The sequence below is a fragment of the Mesocricetus auratus genome, unplaced genomic scaffold (genome assembly GCF_017639785.1).
Source record: "Mesocricetus auratus isolate SY011 unplaced genomic scaffold, BCM_Maur_2.0 Super-Scaffold_100676, whole genome shotgun sequence".
NCBI lineage: Eukaryota > Metazoa > Chordata > Mammalia > Rodentia > Cricetidae > Mesocricetus > Mesocricetus auratus.
In genome coordinates, this window is record NW_024429266.1 from 98,375,555 (window position 1) to 98,398,753 (window position 23,199).

The 23,199-nt window shown below is 56.0% G+C and overlaps 1 protein-coding gene across 1 annotated transcript; it reads right to left on the reverse strand.

Annotated features, from left to right (window-relative positions):
• Nucleotides 1–1,556: 1,556 nt before the first annotated feature.
• Nucleotides 1,557–18,588, reverse strand: LOC121136505 (basic proline-rich protein-like). Its single transcript, XM_040737049.1, is given in 10 exon segments — nt 1,557–1,592; nt 2,611–2,891; nt 2,924–3,046; nt 3,049–3,165; nt 3,545–3,811; nt 3,935–4,021; nt 4,243–4,334; nt 5,435–5,561; nt 6,255–6,393; nt 18,508–18,588. Coding segments are annotated over 10 exon segments (1,350 nt in total).
• Between the last annotated feature and the right edge of the window lie 4,611 nt (nt 18,589–23,199).

A 23,199-nucleotide genomic window follows, 5' to 3' on the forward strand; every position in this document is an offset into this window, starting at 1 on the left:
AAATCTCTAAATAGGCCTGTGTTGTGTTTTCTGCTTTTCCCTTTCCCTTCCCTGCTGTCTCCGACTGGTAATGTATTCCAGACGCAGAACGGAGGCTGACTTAATTGAATTTAAAAGCAGGTGTTACGTCTGCCCGGTGTGAAGCAAAGCAGTGGAGGACGCCAAGGACAGCGGACAGCGCGTGGGTTTACTGCGTGTGCCGCTTTGTACCACGGAAGGAGAGTGGAGTACCTCTTGGGAATCCAGGGCCGATACGCGTGAGGACACCCCAAAAGATCAGGGCCCCAGGTGGGCTGGGGAGATCCAGGCATCTGGAAGGTGAACGGATGAACCCAGGCAACTCTCACTTCTGACTTTACTGGAACTTCGTCTCAGACAGCCCAACCGCATTAGCACCAAGGGGCCCAGTTCTCACTGGGGGATTCTAGATGGGGCTCCACCCCTGGCCACGCCCCCAGCCCTCACTGGGGGATTTTACATAGAGCTCCATCCGTGACTCCATCTGCAGTTCTTTGGATTTTGAATTTAAATCTGTTTAATGGGTGGGTGCCTTGTTCACATGTATGTCTGTGCACCATACTCATAGCCGGTGTCCGCAGAGGCCAGAAGAGGGCTTTGGTTCCCTGGAGCTGGAGTAACAGACCATTTCGAGCTGCCTTGTGGGTGCTGAGAATCAAACCCAGGTCCTCTCCAAGAGCAGCCGGTGCTTATAACTGCTGAGCTATCTCTCCTGCCCCTCAAGGTCGTTTTTAGGTGGAGTCTCACTGAGTTGCCTACACTCTCTTTGAATTTATGATCCTCCTGCCTCAGCCTTCCAAGTAGCTGGTATTACCATAGGCTTCCCCCACCGGGCTTTGCTTCTAACTCCGTCATTAAGTGATGAATCCCTGTTGTGTCTCTGTGTCTATTCATTTGCTTCTCTGGAGACCTTTCTGTAAGTTGGGTCATAGTGTCTTAGGTCTATTGCTATGAGGAGACACCGTGACCACGGCAACTCTTGTAAAAGGAAGCATTTAACTGGGGTTTGCTTACAGCTTCAGAGGGTTAGTCCGTGATCTTCATGGCGGGGAGCAGACAGGCATGGCCTGGAGCAGTAGCCAAGAGCCACATCCTGATCCACAGGGAAAGGGAGAAGGAGTGAGGCTGGGCCTGCTGTGGACTTTTGAAACCTCAAAGCCCAGCCCAGTGACACACTTCCTCCAACAGGGCCACACCTCCTAATCCTTCCCAAACAGTTCTATTATCTGAGGACCATGCTTTAAAAACTTATGAGCCAATGAAGGCTGATCACATTCAAACCGCCCAACACAATATGTATGTATGTATGTATGTATGTATGTATACTACATTACACACACACACACACACACACAGGGTTTCCATATGAGGTTTCTGTCGCTGAATGTAACAGCCTCACCTACACTGCACCATGTGTCACATCTTCTTTTTGTGGCTGAATAATATTTCTTTGTATAACGGGCGTGTCATGCTCATGCAGTCATTTGTGCATGGGTTGTTTCCAGCTGTTTACTATTGCGAATGCTGTGGCACATCTGTTACAGCAGCTGTGTTCCATCGCTGCGGGTCAACACCTAAAAGGTGGAACAGTTGGTTCATATAATAACTCTGTGTCAAGAACCAGGGTTTTTCCATGTGGCCCTGGATATCCGGGAGCTCTTTCTGCAGACCAGGCTGGCCTTACACTCAGAGATCTGCTTGCCTCTGCCTCCCAAGTGCTTGGGTCAACGATGTCAATCAGTTCTGCTTCCTGCTCTCCCAGAGGAGCCTGCCTGACTCGGTTCCCAGGACCCACAAGAGGACTGACAACCACTGTAACTCCAGCTCCAGGGGATTTGACGCCCCCTTCTGGTCTCAGCGGGAACCGTACTCATGTTCACACACAAAATTAAAAACATCTCTTGTCATGGGACACCAGTGACTCATGTTCTGAACCCAGCAGACCACACAGCACCGAGGGGACACCTCCCATGCTTCTCAGCAGGCTGTGGTCCCCCTCTCCCTACAACCCAGACTCGTGCCCTTGAGAAAGAGGAAGAGGGCTCCCTCTGCCTCCCGGCTGTTATTCAAACCTGTCCAATCGATGCCTATGTTTTAGAGCCTCAGAGCCTTGGTGATGGATGAGGGTGGGGGTGCGAGGAAGCCAGTGGAATTTTCTCTGTTTCAGCACTCGGCAGACTTTCTTCAAAAAGCTATCTGGCCCCATCTCTAAATGAGAAAGCCATTAAACACACACTCACTCACAGGCTGCAGACAGCATCTCATGTCTAAAAAAAAAAAGAAGAAGAAGGAGGAGGCAAGGCAATTAATACACAGCACAAATGTTGCCTTTTGCAGGAGGAGACCAAGTTCCAGCTGGGAGCAGCAGGGGCAGAAGGGACTCCTCCCCAGCGTGGGCTCCAGAAGCACAGACAGGGCCACAAGCACAGTTCCTTTGCAAAAACCCTCAGATAGGGACAGATGGATAACTTGTGCTCCAGTCTTCCCCTCAAAGGTTGGGCCTCCCTGCCCAGCCTGGCCTTGTCTAGGGGTCTGCAATACAGAGCAGCCTCATGGGGCCATTTGTCCCTTCATTCAACTGTGAGTCCTTACTTGGCACTGGGAAGGAGGCGGAGGAGAGGACAGAGGAGGAGATGAGGGAGGAGATGGAGGAGGAGATGGAGGGGGAGATGGAGGGGGAGATGGAGGGGGAAATGGGGGAGGAGATGGGGGAGGAGATGGAGGGGGAGATGGAGGAGGAGATGGAGGAGCAGATGGAGGGGGAGATGGAGGGGGAGATGGAGGGGGAAATGGGAGAGGAGATGGGGGAGGAGATGGAGGGGGAGATGGAGGGGGAGATGGAGGGGGAAATGGAGGGGGAGATGGAGGGGGAGATGGGGGAGCAGATGGAGGGGGAGATGGAGGGGAGATGGAGGAGGAGATGGAGGAGAAGATGGAGGGGGAGATGGAGGGGGAAATGGGGGAGGAGATGGGGGAGGAGATGGAGGGGGAGATGGAGGGGGAGATGGAGGGGGAGATGGAGGGGAAATGGGGGAGGAGATGGGGGAGGAGATGGAGGGGGAGATGGAGGGGGAGATGGAGGGAGAGATGGAGGGGGAGATGGGGGAGCAGATGGAGGGGGAGATGGAGGGGGAGATGGAGGGGGAGATGGAGGGGAGATGGAGGGGGAGATGGAGGGGGAGATGGGGAGGAGATGGGGGAGGAGATGGGGAGGAGATGGAGGGGGAGATGGAGGGGAGATGGAGGGGGAAATGGGGGAGGAGATGGAGGGGGAGATGGAGGGGAAGATGGAGGGGGAGATGGAGGGGGAAATGGGGAGGAGATGGGGGAGGAGATGGAGGGGGAGATGGAGGGGGAGATGGAGGGGGAAATGGGGGAGGAGATGGGGGAGGAGATGGAGGGGAGATGGAGGGGGAAATGGGGGAGGAGATGGGGGAGGAGATGGAGGGGAGATGGAGGGGAGATGGAAGGGAAATGGGGGAGGAGATGGGGGAGGAGATGGAGGGGAGATGGAGGGGAAATGGAGGAGCAGATGGGGGAGGAGATGGAGGAGGAGATGGAGGGGGAGATGGAGGGGGAAATGGGGGAGGAGATGGGGGAGGAGATGGAGGGGGAGATGGAGGGGGAGATGGAAGGGGAAATGGGGGAGGAGATGGGGGAGGAGATGGAGGGGGAGATGGAGGGGGAAATGGAGGAGCAGATGGGGGAGGAGATGGAGGGGGAGATGGAGGGGGAGATGGAGGGGGAAATGGGGGAGGAGATGGGGGAGGAGATGGAGGGGGAGATGGAGGGGAAATGGAGGAGCAGATGGGGGAGGAGATGGAGGGGGAGATGGAGGGGAGATGGAGGGGGAAATGGGGGAGGAGATGGGGGAGCAGATGGAGGGGGAGATGGAGGAGATGGAGGAGCAGATGGAGGGGAGATGGAGGGGGAGATGGAGGGGGAAATGGGGGAGGAGATGGGGGAGGAGATGGAGGGGGAGATGGAGGGGGAGATGGAGGGGAAATGGAGGGAGAGATGGAGGGGAGATGGGGGAGCAGATGGAGGGGGAGATGGAGGGGGAGATGGAGGAGATGGAGGAGGAGATGGAGGAGAAGATGGAGGGGGAAATGGGGGAGGAGATGGGGGAGGAGATGGGGAGGAGATGGAGGGGAGATGGAGGGGAGATGGAGGGGAGATGGAGGAGATGGAGGAGGAGATGGAGGAGAAGATGGAGGGGAAATGGGGGAGGAGATGGGGGAGGAGATGGGGGAGGAGATGGAGGGGGAGATGGAGGGGGAGATGGAGGGGGAAATGGGGGAGGAGATGGAGGGGGAAATGGGGAGGAGATGGGGGAGGAGATGGAGGGGAGATGGAGGAGGAGATGGGGGAGGAGATGGAGGGGAGATGGAGGGGGAGATGGAGGGGGAGATGGAGGGGAGGTGGGGGAGCAGATGGAGGGGAGATGGAGGGGGAAATGGAGGGGGAGATGGAGGAGGAGATGGAGGGAGATGGAGGGGAGATGGAGGAGGAGATGGGGGAGGAGATGGGGAGGAGATGGAGGGGAGATGGAGGGGAGATGGAGGGGGAAATGGGGGAGGAGATGGAGGGGAGATGGAGGGGGAGATGGAGGGGAGATGGAGGGGAGATGGAGGGGAAATGGGGGAGGAGATGGAGGGGGAGATGGAGGGGGAGATGGAGGGGGAGATGGAGGGGGAAATGGGGGAGGAGATGGGGGAGGAGATGGAGGGGAGATGGAGGGGGAGATGGAGGGGGAAATGGGGGAGGAGATGGGGGAGGAGATGGAGGGGGAGATGGAGGGGAGATGGAGGGGAGATGGAGGGGAAATGGGGGAGGAGATGGGGGAGGAGATGGAGGGGAGATGGAGGGGGAGATGGAGGGGAAATGGGGAGGAGATGGGGGAGGAGATGGAGGGGGAGATGGAGGGGGAAATGGGGGAGGAGATGGGGGAGGAGATGGAGGGGAGATGGAGGGGAGATGGAAGGGGAAATGGGGAGGAGATGGGGGAGGAGATGGAGGGGGAGATGGAGGGGGAAATGGAGGAGCAGATGGGGGAGGAGATGGAGGGGGAGATGGAGGGGAGATGGAGGGGGAAATGGGGGAGGAGATGGGGGAGCAGATGGAGGGGGAGATGGAGGAGGAGATGGGGGAGGAGATGGAGGGGGAGATGGAGGGGAGATGGAGGGAGAGATGGAGGGGAGATGGGGGAGCAGATGGAGGGGGAGATGGAGGGGGAGATGGAGGGGGAGATGGAGGGGGAGATGGAGGGGGAGATGGAGGGGAGATGGGGAGGAGATGGGGGAGGAGATGGGGAGGAGATGGAGGGGGAGATGGAGGGGAGATGGAGGGGGAAATGGGGGAGGAGATGGAGGGGAGATGGAGGGGGAGATGGAGGGGGAGATGGAGGGGAAATGGGGGAGGAGATGGGGGAGGAGATGGAGGGGGAGATGGAGGGGGAGATGGAGGGGGAAATGGGGGAGGAGATGGGGGAGGAGATGGAGGGGGAGATGGAGGGGGAAATGGGGGAGGAGATGGGGGAGGAGATGGAGGGGAGATGGAGGGGGAGATGGAAGGGGAAATGGGGGAGGAGATGGGGGAGGAGATGGAGGGGGAGATGGAGGGGAAATGGAGGAGCAGATGGGGGAGGAGATGGAGGGGGAGATGGAGGGGAAATGGGGGAGGAGATGGGGGAGCAGATGGAGGGGAGATGGAGGAGGAGATGGAGGAGCAGATGGAGGGGAGATGGAGGGGAGATGGAGGGAAATGGGGAGGAGATGGGGAGGAGATGGAGGGAGATGGAGGGAGATGGAGGGGAAATGGAGGGAGAGATGGAGGGGAGATGGGGAGCAGATGGAGGGAGATGGAGGGGAGATGGAGGAGATGGAGGAGGAGATGGAGGAGAAGATGGAGGGGAAATGGGGAGGAGATGGGGGAGGAGATGGGGAGGAGATGGAGGGGAGATGGAGGGAGATGGAGGGAGATGGAGGAGATGGAGGAGGAGATGGAGGAGAAGATGGAGGAAATGGGGAGGAGATGGGGGAGGAGATGGGGGAGGAGATGGAGGGGAGATGGAGGGGGAAATGGGGGAGGAGATGGAGGGGAAATGGGGAGGAGATGGGGGAGGAGATGGAGGGGAGATGGAGGAGGAGATGGAGGGAGATGGAGGGAGATGGAGGAGGAGATGGAGGGGGAAATGGAGGGGGAGATGGAGGAGGAGATGGAGGGGAGATGGAGGGGAGATGGAGGAGGAGATGGAGGGGGAGATGGAGGGGGAGGTGGGGGAGCAGATGGAGGAGGAGATGGAGGGGGAGATGGAGGGGGAGATGGAGGGGGAGGTGGGGGAGCAGATGGAGGGGGAGATGGAACCTTTGCCGCCTGGGGACATCAGTTAACAGACAGACTAGCCCTCATTTTCCTGGAGCTCAACGTTGTCAGCACTGTGCAGTCTGGACGATAAGGTGCCAGGCTGCTTGTCTTTTGCACTGTGGAGGTCGCTCCTTCCTCATGGTTGCTGTCAGTATGGGAGGTCCCCAAAGGGTGACAATTAAGGGTGAAGAGGCATTAGTTGCAGGTCGGTGAGTGGAGATGAGGTGGAAGAATGCAGTCATGAGCTTACAAGGAACGTGGAAAGTAACAAGAAGTTTGTGCTTTCTGTTGAGGGCACAAGGGAGCCTTAGAGAGATGTGGAGGGAGAGAGTCAGAATGCTCTGAAAATGGATTGATCCTTCCGGCTGCTCTGTGGATGCCTGGAGGCTGTCAGGAGGCCTCACAAGAGGCTGTTTCGTGTGAGCAGGATCTGCCCTATGCATATGGTGGCTATGGAACCTGCAGGGGGCTGGGTAGGAGAGACTGGAAGCATCTTTTCTTAGCTACCATGGGGTGAAGACACAGAGGAGCTAGGTGGGACTTGGGCGTCAGCATTGCACTGGGGTCAGGTCCATGGCATCTGGGAGACATCTGGAAGGAGACGTGAGGAGGGCTGGAGGGAGGGTTGCTGCTGAGTGTGTACACACAGGTTAGTGTAAGATGCATGCTACCGACAGAGCCCAGCTTTGAGCTTGAGTATCTCAGGCCCAACTCGAAGGTGAGAGATTATCAGTAAATAAAGGAGGAGGACGGAGAGGAAGACAGTGAGGAAGAGGAGGGCGAGGAGCAGGAGGAAGAGCAAGAAACAGAGGAGGGGGAGGAAGAGACAGAGGGAAGGCAGAGGAGGTCGCACTTCCGTCCTCGGCAGCCCTCAGCGAGGTCGGACCCTGGGGGCTTTTCAAATATCTGCCTGCGGCCTTCCGGGTCACGTGATGCAGACCAGTCAGACCTGCGTGAACCAAACAAGAGTCCCAGAATGATAGCTGCAGTGATTGGCTAGAGTGCTGGGCAGGGAATGGAGTGGGGAGCAGCCCCCCACCCCGCTCCTTCCCCCTCCCCCTCCCCCCGCCCTCCCCGCCCCCTCCAAACTGAAGTCGTCCTGGAAGTCACAGCTGTGTCCTTTCCCCCTCGGCCTCTTGTCCACCCTGCTCAGAGGGCTGCTGGGCACACAGAGGAAAGGGGCGGGGTTGGGAGGTTCCCTGGCAACAGCAATGCTGGGCCTCGTTTCCAGAAGGTGTGGAAGGGAGAGGTGGGGAACCACCTGAACTTTGTCACATAGAAAGACCTCATGATGTCTCTTAAGGGATGGAGAATGGCTGGACAGGCTAAGAAGTTTCAAGACAGGAGCATGGGTGCGGAAGTCACAACCGTGACTCCACAGTAGAGACTAACGCTGAGTGACAGCAGAGATGGATTGTACTAGAAGAATGGTGAGCACAGGCAGGCAAATGGATGGGTGGACAGATGGACGGATGGACAGACGGATGGACGGGTGGAGAGTGGATGGATGGATGGATGGATGGATGGGTGGATGGGTGGATGGGTGGATGGATGGATGGGTGGATGGGTGGATGGATGGATGGATGGATGGATGGATGGATGGATGGATGGAGAGTGGATGGATGGATGGATGGATGGGTGGATGGGTGGATGGGTGGATGGGTGGATGGGTGGATGGATGGATGGATGGAGAGTGGATGGATGGATGGGTGGATGGGTGGATGGGTGGATGGGTGGATGGGTGGATGGATGGATGGGTGGATGGAGAGTGGATGGATGGATGGATGGATGGGTGGATGGGTGGATGGGTGGATGGGTGGATGGGTAGATGGATGGATGGAGAGTGGATGGATGGATGGATGGATGGGTGGATGGGTGGATGGGTGGATGGATGGATGGAGAGTGGATGGATGGATGGATGGGTCGATGGGTGGATGGGTGGATGGGTGGATGGGTGGGTGGATGGATGGGTGGATGGAGAGTGGATGGATGGATGGATGGGTGGATGGGTGGATGGGTGGATGGGTGGATGGGTGGGTGGCTACATGGCATCTCCCTCTGGTGACTTCTCTTCTCTCCCTTCCTCTTTCCAACATTCTCCTAGTCTGGTAACCCAACCTATACTTCCTGCCTGGCTATTGGCCAAAACAGCTTTATTTATCAGCCAATAAGAGAAAAGCATATATTCACAGCATACAGAAGAACCTCCCCCATCAGTAGATGGGTGAATGGATGGATGAGAGGGTGGGTGGGTGGATGGACAGACGGACGGGTGTGTGATATGTGTTAACTGTGTCACTCTTTTTCTCCCTTTTCCTCTTCTTGCTCGTCCTAGATTCTTCCTCCTCCTTTTTCTCTTTACTCGCCAGTCCTCCTATCCCTCTTCTGTCTAGCTATTGACCATTCAGCTGTTTTTTTGGGGGAAGGGGGGCTGGAGACAGGGTTTCTCTGTGGCTTTGGAGGCTGTCCTGGAACTCACTCTGCAGACCAGGCTGGTCTCAAACTCACAGAGATCCGCCTGCCTCTGCTGAGTGCTGCGATTAAAGGCGCGTACCATGGCTGTCCCGCTCAGCTGTTTATTAAACAAATCAGGTGCCTTAGGCAGGTGAGGTGGAACATCTTTACATAGTTAAACAATTATTATGCAACACAAACAAATGCAGCACATGTTTACGTAGTTAAATGTTCCTCAACACTGATGTTTCCATTTTTCTCTCTGTAGGTTTTGACACCATCCTCCATGCTCAGGATATGTGGCTACCTGAGAGCAGTGAACAGATGTTTTTGGTGATACTTCACAAAAATGCCTGTGGCTCTGGCAGCCAATCAGCTCTGTCCCTTGCCTGTTTTTTCATAAGAAGAATATCTTAGTGTTCTAATCAGCCTCCTCATCCCTCACTAACCCTGGACTCTCTTTGGGAATGAGTGAGCCCCAACAGTGTCCTATCCCACCCTTTGAGAGGCTGAGGCTCATCGGTCCCGCAGTTCAGCACTAGGCTGGGCATCACAGGGGAACGCGTGTCAAGAGCAAAAAGGAGCTGTGGCACCCACACCAGAGGCACCCGTGCCTGTGTAGGTCGCCAGCACCCACACCAGAGGCACCCGTGCCTGGTTAGGTCGCCAGCACACACCGTTTGTTTCCTCTGAATTCCTTTCTGCCTCCTCCTGAGAGTTCAGCTTTTCATTCACAGCCACGGCCAGCAACATCCTTCATAACAGGTTCCAGGTTTCAGGAAGAGGAAAACTTTGAAGGGAAATATCCAGGAAGTCCTGGTTGGGCTGTGCGCAGGTGGCGAAAGATGTGTGTGTCCCTTTGTTCCCTTGTTGCCGTGTGACCCATGACCCTCTCAGCTCCCTAGTCTCCTTGTCTGAAAATATTTTCAATTACCCTTGGGTCATCAGTCACTGCTTGTCTGTCTGTCGAGGTCTTACTTGTAGCTCAAGGTGGACAGAGGTCCATCTTATCTTCCAAGTTCGGGGGTGACAGTCAAGTGCCACATCTCTGACAAGGGACCAAGGTTTGAAGTGAGGTTTCCAGGGGCTGAGTATTCATCCTCCCCCAGGCTGAGCCCTGGGGACTCAGTGTGCCCGCGGGATGCCGGTGGTCTAGCCTCGGATCCCTCGACCTTCCTCCACCTTTGACTCCACGCTGTCTGCCCATCCCCCCACTTCCATCAGCCAGGACCTGGTGTGTTTTCCCTCGATGACATTTGGAGTCTTTTAATAGTTGTCACATTAGCATACATTTGCATATGTTATGGTAATCAGGCGATTTATTTTTGATGGAGCACTTTGCCTCTGTGGGGCCTTCAGTCACCTGGGATGTCTCACTGGGTTTTGCCTCAAGAAATGTCTACTTCCCTGAGGTCGCTGAGAAATCGTGTCGCAGCCCAGGACAGCAGCCACAGGTGCCTGACCAGCCAGGACTTTGATGAACACGTGGACCATATCTGAACTTTCATTCATTTGTTCCTTTATTTAGGTTTGCTCCACACTCAGGGAACTATGTAGCCCAGGCTGGCCTCGAACAGCCAATCCTCCTGCCTCTACCTCCCAAGTGCAGGAATGATCATTGTGCACTCTGACAGTAAAAAAAAAAAAAAAAAGAAAAGAAAAGAAAAGAAAAAAGTAGATTAGATTCCAACCAGTGCACTGGCCATGCTGGCACTCAGGGGGCTGAGGCAGGGGAACGGTGAGTTCCAGGAAAGCATGCGCATAGTGAGCGCTGTCTGGTGAAAGTAAGTTCTGGGGACCTGGCTCAGTGGTGAGCGCCTGCCCGGTGTGCCCCAGGGTGTGCTTTAGCAGAGAGAAGACACAGAGACCCCAGGCACGCTGGTCCCCCATTTCTTTACTCTGGAAACCGACCATCTCCTGACACCACGCTCCCAGCAAACCTTCCCTTCTATCCCTGGGGTGTCAAAGAAAGATATGCCCAGTCCTGGGGCGGTGACATTTGTAAAACACAAAGTTTACGCGTTTTTCCATACACAACGGGAAGCACTTTGATTGATCTTGATCAGCATTGGAAGAGGCATTGGCGGTGGGGGCTGTGTGGCTTCGCCCGGACCAGTCAGCACCAGGTGGTTCACGGCCCCAGGCAGGTTAAGCAAATGTGTCACTTTAATAACCCGGAGGCGGCTGGAGCCATTAGTGAGAGGGGAGGATAAATATCACTTGGAGAGGCTCCGGAATCGCCGGTTTTATCACCCAAAATTGTCCCTGTGCTATTTACTTTCAATTTAGGTTTTCGGGGAAAGTGGCTCTGGGTATAGTTATGTATGAAGGAGGGCGACCAGAATTGAAAAATGACCCGATTTCGCCATCTGAGACCCAAACGAGCCTTGTGGTTGTTTTTGAGTCATTGTCTCAGTATCTAGTGGGGACCCGGGCTCTAGGTTCCGAGGCTTGAAGAGCCGCCTGACATGCTGGGCCTCAGCTGGCTTACTGGTGGGGAAACTGAGACTCGGGGGGTGGTCCTTGTGAACAGTGTGTCTCTGCTTCACAGCCTGCTCTCACTCAAGAGCTTTCATGGGCTCCCCTGGTCCATGGGAGAAGCCTACAAAGGTTACAGTTCATACTGAGGCGTGATGGGGGCACACCTGTCATCCGAGCACTCAGGGTTGAGGCAGGAGGATGGTGAGTTCCAGGCCAGCGTTGACTGTGTCGTGAGATCCGAAGTCAAAACTAAAGCAAATACACAAGCTGGAAACAAGAACTGAGAGACGGCCCCATGAGCAAAGGTGCTTGGCAGCAAGCAGGAACCTGAGTTTTGTCTCTGGGGTGAGCCTAATGAACACATACAACACTGGATGGAGATAAGCTAGGGGCACAGGTTCACAAATCGCCCCTCCAACAAGGAGGGTCCTAGAAACCGCTAGGGAAGGTTCAAAACAGGCAGAATGACAGATGGAGATGAAAACTCCATCACAGTGATCAGGATTAGCGGGATGGTCAGTTGTCCATAGGAATGGAGACCATGAGGAGGGATCACTATGCACCTGTCAAAAAGCTCAAAGGAAAAAACAGTGCAAATAGAAATCCTGGCAAGGAGGAAAGAAAGGATTGTTCGGACACTGCTAGGGAGATGATGCTCACAGGGCGGGATATACACAGCCCACAGGGGCCACCACAGTGTGCTGTCACACCACAGCTCGCCCCTCAGCCCCTCACAGGGAGATTCCAGGATAACCACAGGACAGCATCTGGTGCTCTTGGTTTCATGAGAGAGACTCGCCTTGTCTGGCTAGGCTGGCCTCGAACTCGCAATCCTTCTGCCTCTGCTTCCTGGGTGCTGGGCGGTAGATGTGCACACCTGTGCTGGCTGGCTTGCACAGGCCAGGGGAGTTGTTGGGCTTTTTTTTCTGTTAAATTTGCTACTCTATCTCCCAGCCTAGCACCAACTGGGTGCTCACAAGTCTTTGTCAGCTTCTCATTGCTGTGACAAAATGCTGGAGATAACCAGTTTGGAAAGAGGGGATTCTATCTTGGTTCATAGGCTTGGAGGTCTAGCCCGTGGTCAGTCGGTCATATTGGGAGAGTGGAGATGCCATGAATCATTACAGAAGAATGCGATGGAGAGATCTGGTTACTTCATGAGAGCCAGGACATGGGAGGCAAGGGGGGAATGAAAGAGAGAGAGAGAGAGAGAGAGAGAGAGAGAGAGAGAGAGAGAGAGAGAGAGAGAGAGAGAGAGAGAGAGAGAGAGAGAAAGGAAGGGAGGGAGAGAGAGAGAGAGGACATACGGAGAAAGGAGAGAGGAGAAGAGGTGAGACAAGAATGGGTTTCTACAACCCCCTCAAGAGCAGTACCTACTTCCTGTCACTCGCCCCCACCTTACAATATTGCCATGGGCTGGACGCCAAACCTCCAACATTTGTGCCTGTGGGGTGCTTTCAACATCTCTATAGTGCTGCGTCAGGGTCCAGGGCCACAGAGTCCATCCTCACCTTCGATTCCTTATCCCACTACTTGGTCTTCCAGGGTACAGGAGATCACCTCTGTCAGCAGGGATGTGGGAATGGTGGCAGGGGACAGCTACCTCCCCTGCTATTAACAATTCCACACTGGCTAGGGCAAGCTCCCTCAAAGATGTCTGCATCCTGACCTCTCCAACTCACGGCAATGTCACCTCACAGGGTGACAGGAAGGAGGGGTTTTTATACCATTTCTTGAGACAAAAAACCATCCTGTGGTGACTCAGTGACATCAAGGGGAGGCAGAAGGACCAGAGAGAAGCCAGGGCAGAATTATCAGCTGGGACTGGGTTTACCTGGCAATCGCAAGGCGGTGGGTTCCTGCCCTGGAATAAAACATCCCAGAGATCAGCTTTCTTTGGGACTCTAAACCTATTGACATAGGCAGCACCTCAAAGTTGGAAAATACAAGGAACACTACTCCCTTGGAGCTTCAGAAAACATCCCTCCCAACACATTTTAAAGTTCAGCCTCCAGAAGTCTAAGATAAGAAATGTGTTATTCAAAGCCACTATGTTTGTGAGAATTGGCCGTCACAGACACAGGAGATGAAGACAGATCCCACGTGGGGGGAAAATAACGCTGACTTTCAACTGCATCGAATTGGCAAGATTGTATCACGTGGTCACACCCAAGACCAGGGAATCTTGGGAGTGCATTTCATGGCTAGTTAGCCACACCCCAAGTGACTCAACTCCATGAGATGTGGGGGGGGAGGATTATTGGTAGGTGTCAGGACTTCTGTATGCAAGGTCAGCCAGGGCTAAGATCCTTAGGAGGGAAGAAATTGAGCCGGTGATCTTTGAGGGGCCCTGGAAAACCCAGACACATGTAGTTAACCATTTCGGGAAAGGCAAAACACAGTCCAGCGTATAGGGACACAGGGAATGGACCTGTGCCCTTTTTCCCAGGGTGGTGCCCAAACCGTTCATCTGAATTCCTGAGACCGCCCCAACGCGGCCTCTTTCTGTTGTCTCCCCACCCGCTAGCCTTTTCCCACAGCCTCTCACCTCTCTCCTATCACCCTCTCCCCCAAAACTGCTTCTCTCAGCCCCGCCCACCCCTCCACCTGCTCATCCTGGAATTCAGCTGATTCAGACGCTAGCTCTTGGCACCAAATCTTTGCCCACATGATGCTCCCTGCCAAGCACAGCCTCCCACTGGTCACCATCTCTCCAGCTTTCACCATGATAAGCTGTGGAGGTGGGATGTGACTCGAGGACTTGTCACAGACGGAGTTAGGGTGAGGAGAGCACCAGGAGGAGGGGGACCCAAGCGCAAACATCCTGGGGCAGAATGTACTTGTGCGTCAGGAGGACAGCAGGGGAGTTTGTGTGACTGGAGTGGTAGGGAAGTTTTTGTTTATGTTTCACTTGTAGTTTTTGAAACAGCGTCTCGTATATCCCGGGCTGGCTTTTTTTTTTTTTTTTTTTTTTTTTTGGTTTTTTCAAGACAGGGTTTCTCTGCATTGTTTTGGAGGCTGTCCTGGAACTTGCTCGGTAGACCAGGGTGGCCTCGAACTCACAGAGATCCACCTGCCTCTGCCTCCCGAGTGCTGGGACTAAAGGCGTGCGCCACCAATGCCTGGCCGGCTTTGAATTTTCTATGTAGCCAAGGATGGATCTGGAACTCCTGGTCTTCCTGCCTCCACCTCCCAGGTTCTAGGACAGCAGGGATGCAACCAGGCCTGGTGATATTCTGAAGATACCGATGAAACCCAGGCTCTGAGCAGTCTGGGAAAGGAGTCTAGCTGTGAACTACACCCCAGTCCTAGAAGTCAGAGCTTAATTTGAATGCAGCAAGGGCTGTTAGACAGTGAATGAATGGATGAGCACAGATGGCTGTGGTATGTCTTAGTGCAGCCATTGCCCACTGTCTCTGTCTGGTCACCTTCGATAGACTAGGTCTGCCTCCACTCACCCAGTGGCCTGAGCTCCACGGTTCTCCCTCAGACACCTGTCACCTGAGCCCATCGGCAGTCGCCACAGCGGCTGGAGCTGGTGCTGGCTCTGTCATGCCACCACTGACGCCAGGCACAACCAAACTGCTCAACACAGTTACTATAAAATATTAAAATACTCACAAAATAAATTATTCACGCTCCTCATGTTCCTGCTTGCAGGTGTTTAGGGGCTAATGAGGTTTTTATCTTGGCGCTCAATGGAGATGGGCCCTCAGGAATCAGAGTCATGGGGGATGGGCCACACCTCATGCCTCAGGGACACTGAGGCACAGGGGAAGCTGGGCAGGCATCTGGCCCCATGACCTTCTGTGTCTCGCCTAATCTTAGCTCACTGGCTGCAGTCAGGTGTGTGAGTGGAATTTGAGGTTTCCCCTTCCCTGTGGCTGCATCTGGGAGAGCACGGGGCTGTGGCGGTCAGGCAGGGACAGACACGACAAACAGAAAGACTCGGGCAGAGAAGAAGACTCTGAGCTGGAGTGACTCACAAAGGCTAAGAGGCTGGACTGTGTCAACCCCAGCGACTCTTTGGCAGCAGCTGGCAGTTGACTTTGGGCAGGAAAAGCCCCTTTCAAGGCCACCAGCAAGTGGGGGACACACAGGGCTTCTGGGACCCCCAGCTATGCTGCACACACTAGAGCCATGTCCCCAGTGGCTCTGCAGAACACGCCAGGACCAGGCTCCCTTGGCATGTGGCCCCAGACGCTCAGTGTCACGGGCAGCCGCTTGCTGTCACCCTCGTCAGGAGTGCTGCCCCACCTTTACTGAAGTGAGGCTGGCACGGGGTACGTTAAAGAACCCAGTGCCACCAGGCAGGCCCTTCCGGTGGTCACACGACACTGCACTATGAGGCCCCAGGCAGCCGCAGTCTCTAACCTGGGTGCACCAGAGACGGACTTGCTCCCACATAAGGCTGGGTGTCCTTTGGTTGAGGCCACAGACCAAGGGGTTTTGAGCAACTTGGGGTGAACGGCTTTCACCATGGGGAGTTCCTGGCCCTGCTGGTCCTGCTCTTCCTCTCGGGAACTGCTGGAACTCACTCACTCACGTGGATGTCCCTGTCACCCTCAAGTCTCTGACACCCTGTTGGTTCCACTGAGCATCACCCCACTGAGCAGGAGACAAGCCCCGTGGGACCCTGTGTGGTCTGAGTCTGCAGCTTCTGTGTCAGCCCTGCACAGGGGATGGATGAGGAGCTGACCCTCCTTGTAGCCCCATCCCTGGGCTCAGGTGTCACCCTGCCCCAGTGATGGGGACCTCACTCCCACAGACAAGCAGTCCTGTCCAGCTCCCGACTCCTGAGGAAATCCTCCCAGCCACTGAGGGGGCCAGGACGCGGGGCAGGAACCCAATCCCCTCCAGCCCCCTCCATCTTCCCTCCTACCCCTCCAGCCCCCTCCAACCTCCCTTCGGTCCCCTCCAGCCCTCTCCGGTTCCCTCCAGCTCCCCCAACCTCCCTCCAGCCCCCTCCAGCCCCCTCCATCTTCCCTCCTACCCCTCCAGCCCCCTTCATCTCCCTCCAGACCCCCTCCAATGCCCCACCAGCCCCCTTCCAGCTCTGGGGAGAGGTGAGAATGACAGCAGGTGCTGAGGGCCTGTGGTTAGTTGACTGATACGAGGCTCTGCCACTGCAGGAGATGCCCGCAATCTCCCGGCCCCTCCCTTCTGCCCTCCAGGTATTTCCCTAGCACACACTGTGTACACCCCAGGGCACACAGTAGGTGCTGTGCGATGCACTCCAGGCGCTCTCTCCTTCAGGACCCGTCTGTCTTGGGAAGCCTGCCACATACTGAGAGGTCTCCCTCAGGGACAGTGCCCCCCTTCTCCCTCCCTCCCTCCTGGCGTGGGCGGCGAGGGACTTCATCTGGTCCCCACGGCTGTCACTCAGCCCTAGTCAGAAAGGCGACAACACGGTTGCCATGGAAATGAATAAGCACCCCCCCCAGGGAACAGATGTGTGAACCAGGCACAGAGTGACCCAGGCTGGTGAGTCAGGACTGGGGGGGCACTGGCTCCCCCTCCTCCCTGCCCATCTCCAGGGGGGCAAACAGCTTCATGGTGGACAGTGAGTCTGAGAAAGACCAGCTCGCTCTCGAACCAGAAAACCTGGCCTCTCAGTAACTCAGTTTCCTCATCTGGGAATGGGGTATGAGGGCCACACCTGCTATTTCGCACTCTCACTCTGGGGAAGCTGAGCTGGGTCGAGCTGGAAGAGAGTCAGCAACCTCTGTAGGTCCCTGAGCGCTGTCTCAGAATTAGATTTTCTCTGCTCTTGTTCTCACAGTGGAGAAACAGAGAGGGTGAGACTGTCCAAATGTCACACAGCTTTCCATACTGAGCTATTTGTGCAAGCGACAAATGCTGTCTCTGTTGTCGGGAGGACTTCTGTCCCCTCCGGATCCTGGCCTGAGGTCCATTCTACAGTGATTAGCAGGAATAGCACCATGATTGACTCAGGGGTGACCATGTGACCTGAGCTGACCAGAGTAAGTCATGAACAGTCAAAAGATCAGTTTCTGCTTCTCAGCACTGGGGAGTCTCATACAGGAGGATTGCCCCTACCCGAGGTCACCACACATGACGAGGGGCGGTCCTGGACACAGAAACTTCTGGAAACCCTAGCTGAGACTCCTTCCCGGGAAATAACGATAATTATCATTGAGTTTATTTTTAACTATGTCTGTGAGGGAGGCTCCTGTGGAGGCCAAAGGTTCCAGACCCCAGCATTTCCATCTTAGGTGGTTGTGAACAGCCCAAGGCGGGTGTCCGGACTCAAACTCGGGGTTTTTGCAAGAACGTTTCACACTCTTGACCAGGGAGCCCTTGGTCGGTGACTCCCTGATTATGGCGGGATGGGAGCCAGACACCTGCCTGAGTTAGGGGGGCCTTAGCACCAAGTGTGAGTCTGCGGGAGGGGGACGGGAGGGGACGTCCTGATGGGTGTGGTCACAAGAGCTGCTCCATGTCCCCTCCGCGTTCCCAGCCACCCACTCTAATGTGTACTCTGCTGCTGGACGTGTAAGTTCCCCTAGTGTCCCACCAGGTTTTCAGAGCCTCAGCAAGTGCTGTTCCCAGGACTGGGAGGGGAAGGGGGAGGGAGTGACAGCGGCTTGTGACCCTGCTGCTGTGCTGGGGGAATTCTGATGAGCAGGAAGGGACTGGAGTGGCCATTTGCAAGGGTTAGTAGGGTTCGTTTAGTTAGCAGCTCTGTAGCCCAGGCTGCTCTGGAACTCACTGTGTAGACCAGGCTGACCTCGAACTCAGGAGCCTGCCATAACAGCCTGGCTGGAGCATCCATGGGCAGCAGTCGGCTGGTGGCAACATGGCCCCAGCTGGGACCTCGAAGTCTCAGGGAGGGCTGTGGAGGTGCCTCCACCATGAAACGCTGCGGGGTTGCCCCCCCCCCCGCTAACCCCGAAGGGCCCTGTTCGGTCCCCCAAGTCTCTTGCGGGGCTCCCTGACATTGGCACATACCGAGGGTGGGCTTTTATCCCAGGAGCATAACCCACAGCAGGTAGCAAAAGAGCAAAGAGTGACAGGTGTCCCTGGGTCTCAGTTTCCCTATTTAAGTCAAGGTAGAGCATGGTGATTCTGCGGGGGGGGGGGAGGGGAGAGGGGCGCTGCTGGTAGGCTGCAGGGTTGCCATAGTTACGCAGCAGGCTCTCCCCGCCCCTCCCGCCAGCCCCTCACCCTCGGACCAAGCCTTTCCAGGGACCAGCGGCTCCCGGTGTCATGGCAACCGTTTCCCCGGCACCCGCTGTGCTTCCTCATTGGTTAAGCCTGCTGCCAGCAAAGGTCAGCCGCCGGGTCACCGCTAGGGCCCAGGAAGCTCTCTGAGGTCTGGATGAGAATCTTGGTTTTAACTCCTTGGCTCCCAGGAGGCCCCGAGACCGGATAAGGAGGGCTTGTCTAGGAGACCCTCAGCGTGCCCCCTTTTTCCCCAAAATCTCTGATAGATGCTCAGGAAGAGTCGGGGCCTCCAGTCGACCCCTTCTGCTTCTAGAAACTTCACCCGGCACTGGGGTCTGGGGGTAGTAGGGTCAGGGCTAGCCTGGGCTACTCAACCAGCCTCTGTCCCCCCAAAACATGAAGACGGCCGGGGCGTGGCTCAGCCACGATGCCGTGCAAAGGCCCCGCTGCTGCGTCTGATGCCGGGCAGGAGTCATCCACAGCGGCCGTGTGGCCCTGGATGGGGGTCAGCGGGGGAAAACGGGTCTGCCTGGTCGTGGGGTTTCAGGGTGGAGACCTCGTCACTGGGCCTCCCGCCAGCTGCCAGCCGAATGTGGCCCTGATGTTCCGTCCTGGGGACATCTGCCAGACGGTGCAACAGAGGAGGTTGTCACAGACCACAGACTGAAAAGCCCTCAGCAGGGTGGGCGGCAGACCTGGCCCCAGACCCTCTGTCTTTGATTCATTCAGGTATTGAGCACCAACTGTGTACCAGACACAGTGCCAGGGACCAGACAATGAACAAAACAGCAGCAAATGTCCCTGCCGGTGTCCTTGAGGGACAGACAGAAGGGAGCAGGGTGACAGTTGCTGGGGAGGATTTAGCAGTCGTGCAAAAGCTCCAGGGTGGGGAACCCCATCTCCCCAGCCGTATTTGCTCTGCCACTTTCCCGGTGACTTACCAGGGAACACACTGGAGCCTCTCCAGTTTCTTATGCAAAGCAGTCGCAGGGCTCGCCCGACCGAGAGCCCCGCGGTGCACCCTCAGAATCGAATGTGAGTCCTCAGGCTTTGCTCCTGCACCTCTGAGGGTGCATGGGCTGTCTGTCACAATGTGTAGCAGTCAGTGACAGCGTGTGTCACAAAACAACTTTCAGGTCCCATGGTGCAGCCTAGGCTGGCACCCTCCTCACCCTTGCTCGCTCTCCATCCACCAAAGGAATTTCTAGAAACCACCTCAGTTGAATTATTATGTGGTACAACCTTGATGCTAGGGAGATGGGGGCCTGGGTAAAGTGCTTGCAGTGAGAGTGTGAGGTGCTGAGTTCAAATCCCCAGAACCCGTGTACAGTGCCAGGTGCATTGTGGGCATCCAACGCCAACACTGCGGAGGAGACAGGAGGATGGGTGCCTGGGCCTCACTGGCCTGAGAGACCCTGTCTCAACACAGACCCAGGTAGGCGGTCTCTGAGTTCAGGGCTAGCCTGGTCCACATAGTGAGTTCCAGGCCAGTCAAGGCTACACCGTGGGACCCCGTCTCAAGAACACAGAACAAATTATGCACCTAATACCTGTTCTGTCTTACCGAATCCTAGGCACTCTACTGTGCCCGGCTTCCATGGCGCTCCAGCATTAGAGAGACGTTCTAAGACAATGTGACGCCCTGTAACCGGGATCTGTGACCCTGGAGAACACATGCCTGCTGGACAGTGTCCCTGAGTGCGGGCTGCGACTTCAGGCCCCAGGACCTGGGTGATCCCTCGAGAGCAGGGAGACCACAGCTGTCAGGCGACCAAGAACAGTACATAACGGTCCTGATGTGCTGGGTGACAATTAGAACCCTTTCCACTGCGGTCCGGATAATTAGACTTGGGGCCACATACATAAAGATGAACTAACTAATCACTCGGTTCGGATGATTAACGGGCGTCAGGGACTGATAAACTCAAAATGTCAGCAGCTTGGGGTGGGGGCCAGGTGAGGCCTGGTCTCAGTCTATCACACAGGTCATCTCAGGTTCCATGGACAGAGGCTGACAACAAAGGAGATATTTCTAGAACCACCCTCCCCCCCACACCCTATCTGTGGGGGATCTCTGTTTTTTCGTTTTTGTTTTTGTTTTTTTAAGACAGGGTTTCTCTGTGGCTTTGGAGGCTGTCCTGGAACTTGCTCTGTAGACCAGGCTGGCCTCGAACTCACAGAGATCCGCTTGCCTCTGCCTCCCGAGTGCTGGGATTAAAGGTGTGTGCCACCAACGCCCGGCCTGTGGGGGTCTCTGAAAGCAGCCACTGGCTGCAGACAAACAACAGGGCTGTGTGTCGATAAAACTTTATTTATAAAAGTAAACTGGGGGCCAGATTCACCTGAGGGCTTCAGTCTGTAGGGTCCTAGGTGCTGTGAGTGGTGAGTGGGTTCCTGGTGGGGAAGTAATGCCTGTCTGCCCTAATGAGATGTCAAACAGGCAGAAAACATTCCAGATACAGGCGCTGTTTTGAGGGGGAGCTGGGAAGGAAGTCACATGGGGAGGAGAGGGGTACCCAGTGTGAGCCCCACCTCCCTGTATGCAGCAAGTCCCATGTCCTCGTAGCTTTTGTGAGCGGGGAAATTCTCGAAATGGCACCACAGAGAGCCGGCACGCATTGGCCACTCACTGTGTGCAGAAAGTGTAAAACCTCCATGGAGCTGCCGGCCGCCCAATGCCCAGAGCACTGGCTGCTGCCCTCGCAGAGGCCTGGGTTCAGGTCTCTGCACTTCAAGGTGGGTTTCAGGTGACCCCAGGACACTGGAGGACAAGCCCCAAAGCCTTCACTTCCTCGCACCATGCCCGCCCCTTAAAGGTCCCACCACCTCTAAGTAGCGCCGTAACCTGCCTGTAACCACAGACCCTCGAGAACATTCCAGATCTCCACTTCAGCAGCCACTTGACAGGGGCTGCCGCTCCATGCCTCAGTTTTCCTATTTGCCACATGGAGTTGATGGTGTTGCCCACAGGCATTTCTTCTGGGTCTGTGTCATCCAGGCTGACCCAGATCTCCTATGTAGCCCAGGCTCACCCAGTCTCTGCTGTTCCTGCTTCAGCTCTGCTGCCCCCCCCCCCAGGCGTCTGTGGAGCTGGGGAAGAAGCCGGGAGCCTCACGGGACTTCCCAAGCATCCAGCAGGCCTCCCTTGCCCTTGCAGGAGCCCCCTGCGTCCCCATCCCTGCATAGCCCCGCCTTCCTGGGAGCCATTTAACCGATTACAAAGATTCTATTTTTATCTCCAGGAAAATTCAATTATAGACCACGACCTTTACATTTCTTCCCAGGCTCACGTGGGCCGGGCCAGGGTGTGAAAAGCTTACGCTTGCGCACTGAAGGTCATCACTCACTGGGATGGCAGCCAGGAGAGAGGAGACGGAGGGGGAGGGGGCAGAGAGGGTCGAGGGGAGAGGTCGAGGGGGAGGGGGGCTGAGGAGGAGGGGGCCGAGGGGAGGGAGCCGAGGGGGAGGGGGCCGAGAGGGAGGGGGAGGGGAGGGGGGAGGGGAGGGGGATGGTGGCTGATGTGGGGGGCTGAGGTTGGGCAGAGGCCTGTGCAGGATGGGGATGCCAGGACACTGATGCCTTCAAGGGAAAAGTGTCTTCTTTTTTGATTTTTCTCTGATTATTAACATGTTCCGCACACAGGAGTTAACTCTGTAGCCCAGGCTGGCCGTCATTCTTTCTCCATTACCCTGTGCGCTGGTCTGCGGTGGGAGTCATGGCAAGGCCTCCACAGCCAGGGTGCTGGCTGACCTCAGCCCACTGGCCAGGCTATGACTGCGGTGGGCACTGAACACCCCGGCCTGTCTCCCTGACACAGGTCTACCACAGGAACTCCGACGGCGAGTGTCTCAGTGGAGACCTTGGGGAGGCTCTGGCAAGACTGTGAGCACTGGTGAAGGGACCAGGGGAGGGACACAGAGGGCCCAGCCCGCAGGAGCCCTGAGGCAGGCAAGCATCGCCTGTGGTGGAGCAGAGAAAGTGAGGGTCAGAGAGGACGCAGGGTTAGGGAAGAGAGAGTGACTTGGGCTTTAACTCACGGGGAAGGGGAGGCACAGGATGTCGAGGGCAGAGAACGGCCCAACTCAGAATTCCCAGGGACCTCTCTGTTCAGAGAGAAGGGTGTGGGACAGACATGGGTCAGTGGAACCGAGGGTACCAGCCATACATATACGCACACATCCATACACACACTCAGCTATCCATTCCAACATACATCACCCACACATCCATCTATACACCCACCCACCCATCCATCCATCTGTCCATGCTCATACCCACCCATTCATTTATCCACCCATCCATCCACACACCCTCATCCAACTACCCGTCCACCACCCACCCACCCACCCATTCCCCGTCTTCCCATCCAGCTCCTCGCTGGCTCATGGCCTGTCTTCCATCTGCACCTTGGCTGCGTCCCCTCCTCTGTTCTCTGTCACCTGCATCTGTGTCTGCCCCTGCAACTTCAGGGTGGTGTCCTGAACTCTGTTCTCCTCTGTTGCCTTTCATGCTACTGCCCCCCCCCAATCCCAAGGCAATGCCGTTAGTTGCAGAATCTCAGACTTGACCTCCTCTCCAGTCCCAATACCACCATCAGCACCTGTGTGGGACCTCCAGCCATTCCCAGACTGTTTCCCACTCTGGACACTGAGAGTCACCCCAGGGTGTAAGGACATGTTTTGCAGCTGAGTA